This window comes from Triticum aestivum, chromosome 2D, assembly GCF_018294505.1.
Source record: "Triticum aestivum cultivar Chinese Spring chromosome 2D, IWGSC CS RefSeq v2.1, whole genome shotgun sequence".
NCBI classification, from domain to species: Eukaryota; Viridiplantae; Streptophyta; class Magnoliopsida; order Poales; family Poaceae; genus Triticum; species Triticum aestivum.
In genome coordinates this window covers 508276602-508282601 of record NC_057799.1, presented here as the reverse complement: position 1 = coordinate 508282601, position 6000 = coordinate 508276602, and the positions used below count along the sequence as shown (strand labels likewise).

At 44.2% G+C, this 6000-nt stretch overlaps 1 protein-coding gene across 1 annotated transcript; it reads left to right on the top strand.

Annotated features, from left to right (window-relative positions):
* Positions 1 to 302: 302 nt before the first annotated feature.
* Positions 303 to 4634, top strand: LOC100415820 (ubiquitin fusion degradation protein 1 homolog). The gene is made up of 11 exons (XM_044477805.1): positions 303 to 434; positions 551 to 627; positions 1025 to 1071; positions 1971 to 2048; positions 2146 to 2170; positions 2256 to 2288; positions 2411 to 2532; positions 2624 to 2754; positions 2897 to 3123; positions 3813 to 4078; positions 4328 to 4634. Exons 3-11 carry the CDS (start codon positions 1069 to 1071, stop codon positions 4412 to 4414), a joined length of 972 nt encoding a protein of 323 aa, XP_044333740.1. The 5' UTR covers positions 303 to 434; positions 551 to 627; positions 1025 to 1068; the 3' UTR covers positions 4415 to 4634.
* The last annotated feature ends 1366 nt before the right edge of the window (positions 4635 to 6000 follow it).

Here is a 6000-nt window from a genome sequence, read left to right as displayed (position 1 = left end):
CAAAATCTGAATAAAAAGAAGAACAAGATGAAGAAAGAGGAAAAGGAGTATTATAGAAAAACCAGAGAGGAAAAAGAAAACCCTACAAAAACGGATGCTAAACAGTAAAAAACCCTATAAAAACTACCCAAAAAACTCGCGCGCACTCGCATCGGGCTGTAAAATAGCTGTCGCCAAGGCCCCGAGCCCAGGAGAAGCGCGGTTCCGCAGCGGGCCTGGGCCGTTGGGCTAGTTTCCTGGTCCCCCTTGCCAGTCCGTTTCGTCTTGGATCCCCCGAAGGCGAGCGGACTGCCTTGCTCCACCACATCACCGGCGCTCGCCCTTCTCCCCCTCGCAATCGCATCGCGTCGCATCGCCCGGATTCTTATTCCTCCGCTGAAACCTCACGCAATCCCAACAGATATCCCCCCTCCCAATCCCGTCCCTTTTCCGCGGTAATTCGTTCGGATCGGAGCCCCTTCTGCGTCTCATCCATCCCGTCTCGGATCCCTCTCCCCTCTCCTGACGCCCTCATAAGCGACTTTCCCCCCTCCTTGGTTCTTGATTGCAGCAGCGACTCCTGGCTGGTGGTGCTTCCGTACTGTATCGACACCGTCGGCAATTCCGGCCATTGGTTTGGTTTCTGAGGTACGAGCATTAGAACTCCAGGGATTCTGGGCGCGCCGGCGCGCGCCATCTAGATCCGCCACCGTGTATATTTTTGGTTAGTGTTGGAGAACTGGAATCTGTTCATGCTGTTAGGCTGGCTGTTAGCTTGGAACCAGGGCTTGCTCGAAAGAAAGACTAGCGCTACTTAATACATGGATAAATAACTGTACCGCTGATGCAGCTAGGTTAGTGTTTCGCTGTAAAGTTTCGAGCTTGTTGATGATCCTGAAATTTTAGTTGGGATCCTTTGGATAAGGAGCTAAATATTGTTACTTTCCTTGTCATCCTAGTTCTCCCTTGGGGAGAATTACGACCTTGTACATTTGCTTATGCAGCTCAAATAGTTTTCCTTCATACTCGCTTATGTTTTTTACAGATAATAACAGGTCCAAGAGAAGTAGAAGCAAAGGTCCACTCAAGATGGTATGCATTACTTCAACTGCCCTTGAAATTTCCTATGCAACTCGGTGCTGTACTGCCAGACAATTAGGTTGTATACCCGCCAAAGGTTATATACCCGCCAAAAAAAGAGAATTAGGTTGTATACGTGAGTTGACTATAGTTCGTATTTGTATACTTGGTGCCAAGTTCCTATATCTGCCTACAAATGCCAAGATAGGGTTCAGGTGTGGCATTTGATAGATGAATCTGGTTATGGTCATACTCTTTAAAATATTCTTTTGAATACCAGTTGATTTAAGTCATTGCTAGTCTAACCATACTAACAATAAACTGATCCAGAGATAACTTTGGGCTCAACTAAAATTGGTCATCCTGAAAAAATAAATTTCACGAAATTAATTTTAGTACACAGTACTTTCTTGTTGTTCCTTGTTTACACCTCGAGTGAGTTAATAGTAATACACTTACGTGAACTGGGAAGGGGAGCCTTGGTGCAGTGATAATGCTGTTGCCTTGTGACCATGAGGTCACGGGTTCGAGTCCTGGAAACAGTCTCTTGCGTACAAAAGACCCTTCCTGGACCCTGCGCAAGCGGGAGCTACGTGCACGAGGCTGCCTCTACACTTACGTGAACTGGACTAATTAATCATTGGATCATCCCTTCATGTATGTATGATTGGTCTTTCTTATTGAATAGTTTGCAAAATACTTCACACCTTAATGCAAATGCCCATATCTGCAGGTTAATCTTGTTTAACTCTGTTCCTGTGATAGCCATGGTGTTCGTAATTATTGTATTGTGGTCCTTTTTCATTCTTAGCTTAAAACAGCTTTTTTGAACAGATGCCACAGTAGTTAGTTTCTCTCATATTTGGTGTAGTTTGCATATGCTTAGCTAACCCAAATTTTCTCTTATGCAGTTCTACGCGGGATATGGTTACCATGCTAGTAATTTTGAGCAAACGTACCGCTGCTATCCTGCATCCTTTTTTGACAAGGTATTTTACTTGCAGTATCAATTTTATCTGCTAGTACCTAGCAGTGCTGGAATCTGAACTGTATTTAACCATCTTTCTGAACTTTTACATTTTCCAGCCACACCTGGAAGGTGGTGACAAAGGTAAGTATTGGAGCCTCTTCTCTCCTCTTATTCTTCAGTTTCAATATGACTTAACTCTGATATAGTTCTATCTTTTCCAATGCAGTAATAATGCCGCCATCTGCCCTTGATCGTCTGGGTAAAGCTGAAATCCTCCTCCATTAGACCTTAGGCTGAACGACCTAGCTTCATATTGTTGACTTTAATCACTCTGAGAGTATTATTATGTGCATTTGTAACTGTTTGGTTTTGATTTAACAGCTTCCCTGCACATTGAGTATCCTATGCTATTTGAACTGCACAATGGTGTCACCGACAGGATTTCACACTGTGGTGTATTGGAGTTTGTAGCAGAAGAAGGCATGATCATCATGCCCTACTGGGTATGTGCTATGAGTGAACTTGCTATACTGCTCTCTTCAGTTGAAAAGTATTCTGACTAGTTGTTACATAATTTTTCTCTCATATGTATAGATGATGCAAAACATGCTTCTTCAAGAGGGTGACATTGTGCGTGTCAAGAATGCTACTCTTCCCAAGGGTACATATGTGAAGCTGCAGCCTCACACGACTGATTTCCTGGACATATCGAATCCCAAAGCCATGTCAGTAGCTAGAAGTTTGCACTAAAACCCATTCATTCTTTTTGCCATTACCATGTCAATAACTGATAACTTTGTGCTAGAGTTGTCTATTAAAGTCCATTCATTTTGTCATTATCATTAATATGCTTGTGTAACTTGGCAGCTTGGAGAAAACTTTAAGAAACTTCTCTTGCTTAACCACGGGCGACAGCATCATGGTAGCTTACAACAACAAACAGTATTATATTGATATTGTTGAAGCAAAACCTGCTTCTGCAGTTAGCATTATTGAGACAGACTGTGAAGTGGACTTTGCACCTCCTCTTGATTACAAAGAACCTGAAAAACCACAGCGTCCCATAGTTCCTGCAGGCAAGGCACCTGCTGAAGGTATGTGTTTTACTCTTGCCAAAATCATAGTTGCTGAATGTGATTGCGTTTTACGTTCTTGTTGAACAAATTTATTGTTCCTGCCTGTCATAGGTTTTATAGCTGCATCTGTTTAGGCCCTGTTCGCAACGGATGTATAGAAAACAAAGGAACAAAAACCTTTACAGGAATAGGATTGGGGTGCTAGTATAAACCTATGAGACAGAGAAACAAGGGAAGTAGAAAATCAAGACCGTTTGGTTCACAGGAAAGGAATTAGGATCATGCAAAAGGTTTGGGACCCACCAATCGCAGCACATGACCGAAGCACCCCATGTTGTGGGCCTCTAGTAGTAGCTTTTCCTGTGCCTCGCCTCTGGACTCCGCCCAAAAAAGAGCTCCCGGCAGATGTCTTATTTCCCGTGAAATCAAAGTTTATGGAAACTTTCCTCCGGAGTTCTAGCAGTTCGTTCCTGCAGACCGAACACTACTTCCGTAAAATTTTCCTGTACTTTTCCTCCACAATTCCTTCAAACAGAACACAGCCTTACTGGTGTTGCCACCTGGAAATGGAAACAATATTGTACATAAATAAAGACATCAGTCTGCTTCAAAGTATTGTTGGACATCCTGTGCCACTTTTCTATAGGCTGCTGAAGATAGTTGTGATATTTCCCCTTTTGAAACTATGTTGTTTTGGCAATCTTCAGATCAAGAGGTTATCGTTGAAGATGAACCAAAGTTCAAACCATTCACTGGTTCAGGAAAACGGCTGGATGGTAAGGGCCCGAAACAACCAGCACCTGGAGCTTCTTCGGCCACTGCGGCTGCACGTTCTGCGCCTTCAGACTCGAACAAAAGGGCAAATCAGCAAACTGCATCACCTTCAGGAGCCAGCACATCAACGCGCCAGAAAACAGGGAAGCTTGTGTTTGGTTCAAGTGCAAGCAGCAAGAAAGAAGCAGAAGCACAAAAGGTAGTTTCTGCTATTTTTCAAACTGCTCATATGCTCTTTTTCTCTACTGAATTTTTAATTTAGCAAGTTAAACCTTTCAAGTTCAGTGCATTCAAGACAAATTCCGGATGCTAAAATGATTTTAGAATCATTTATGTGCAAAGACTAAATTTAATTTGAAGCTTCCTAATTCTGTATGACATTTCTGTAAGAAGACACGATATTTAACCTAATCGTAGTCGCTGATTTCTATTCAATTGCTGCCAACAGGAGCCTGCCAAAGGGAGCGAGCCTCCTAAGAAGGAAGAGCCGAAGTTCAACGCGTTCACTGGAAAGAGCTACTCTTTGAAGCGCTAGCTACTGCTGGTATTTATTGTCAGCGACAACTTTCGCAATCGAACACGCTATCTTTCTTGGAAGTTGTCTGGTTACCGTGGTAGCTGTAGTGAACTCTGTATCTCCACTTCGCATTCGTCTGAATCAGCACACCCACCGCGTGTGATAGAAAAAACGAAGTGATAAACGGTTTAGCTCGATGGCAATCTATTTATCAAGTAGTACAATCATTTCTCAACAATTTGCCAGTATGCAGTCTTGGTATTCTGTTCCAGTCTAGTCTTATCAGTTGCTTTCAGACCCATGATTCAAAATTGTGACTAGTAGGAAATCAAAGCGATGATGATATGACATGAACTATGGGCCTCGGTGGCAGGCAAGATTTGCTTGGGCAATCAATGTTGGGCCCAACATTAAGCCACCGAGAGTCTGGCTACCATAAAAAAGACCTGCCAGCGTGCTGATTACTCAACAGAGTGCAGCTGATTAAAGTAGGCCAACAGTATATGTGTGTTGTTTGGCAATGAAGCGGCTGTCGTCGTTCTGGACTTCTGGTGCTTCGGCGTCAGTAGACTGTGATTGATCCACTGATGAAGAAAACTATCTTTTGACCTGCGATGACAAAAAGTCCATGGCATCAAAATGGTATCGCTGACTGATTGTGACATGTAATAAATTTTTCCTGCTTGTCTGTCACTGAACTTCCCGGGTCTGTACTGAAGAAACAAGAGCTCCCATATCTCCAACTACTTGGCCTAGCTGGGTGGCTCTTGGTATTGAAAGCTTCCGGATGCAAGTGAAATGATAGTCCGCCGAGATCCAGGGTCTTTGCTCAGCCCCAGCACCCATCCATCATCACGCTGCCTTGGTCCTGCCATTTTGTACCACTCCCTTGCTCTTCCTAGACCCGGTACTCCGGCGCAGATCTGTGTACTAGGCCGATGCATGGTCCATGGATCGAACCTGTACTCCGGCGCAAATTTGTGCACTAGCCGATGCATGCTCCATGGATCCATAGGGTGAACCTCAAACTGCACCATGCTTGTGAAAGAAGGAACTCCGAATGCTTTCGACAAATGCTTAATTACACGACTACACGAGTAGCCATGATGTACAGTTTAGTATAGGATTCATTGTTGTACAGTTGTCGAGTCCACAAGGTTCTATATGCAACAACCGATGAACTTTTCCTGCGTCTCGTCATCAATCCCCGACCTACCCTTCCTCCTTCCCTCACTGCCCTCTGAAAGTCTCAACTTCCCCAGCTTCCTCCCTAGTAAATGTTACCCAAGCATGTTCATTTATGCAGCGATGCAGATCGAGCACAGACTCCAGAGCACTCTTCATCTACACGTATCGGAAACGAGCTGCTCTGACCTCCCTGACAGTTAGTTTTTGATTGTGCACCAGCTTTACACGTTTAAGCTAGACTTGTGGCAAATCGCCAAACCTACACTACACATGGGTGCTCTGCGATAGTGCCATGTACCAAAACCGGCTCTCTGACCATGCCCGTGGGAAGCACTAACAATTCGGTGGCACTGAGTAAAGGGAGCTTAACCGATTTGAGTAACAGGCAAAAAGGCTGGGGCCCCACGGCCCTGACC

Excerpts from the sequence above, each read along its gene's own strand:
- LOC100415820 (XM_044477805.1), top strand. Across the intron at positions 2,533-2,623 it reads TGATCATCATGCCCTACTGG|ATGATGCAAAACATGCTTCT; the intron begins GTATGTGCTATG and ends TCATATGTATAG. Across the intron at positions 4,079-4,327 it reads AAGAAGCAGAAGCACAAAAG|GAGCCTGCCAAAGGGAGCGA; the intron begins GTAGTTTCTGCT and ends TGCTGCCAACAG.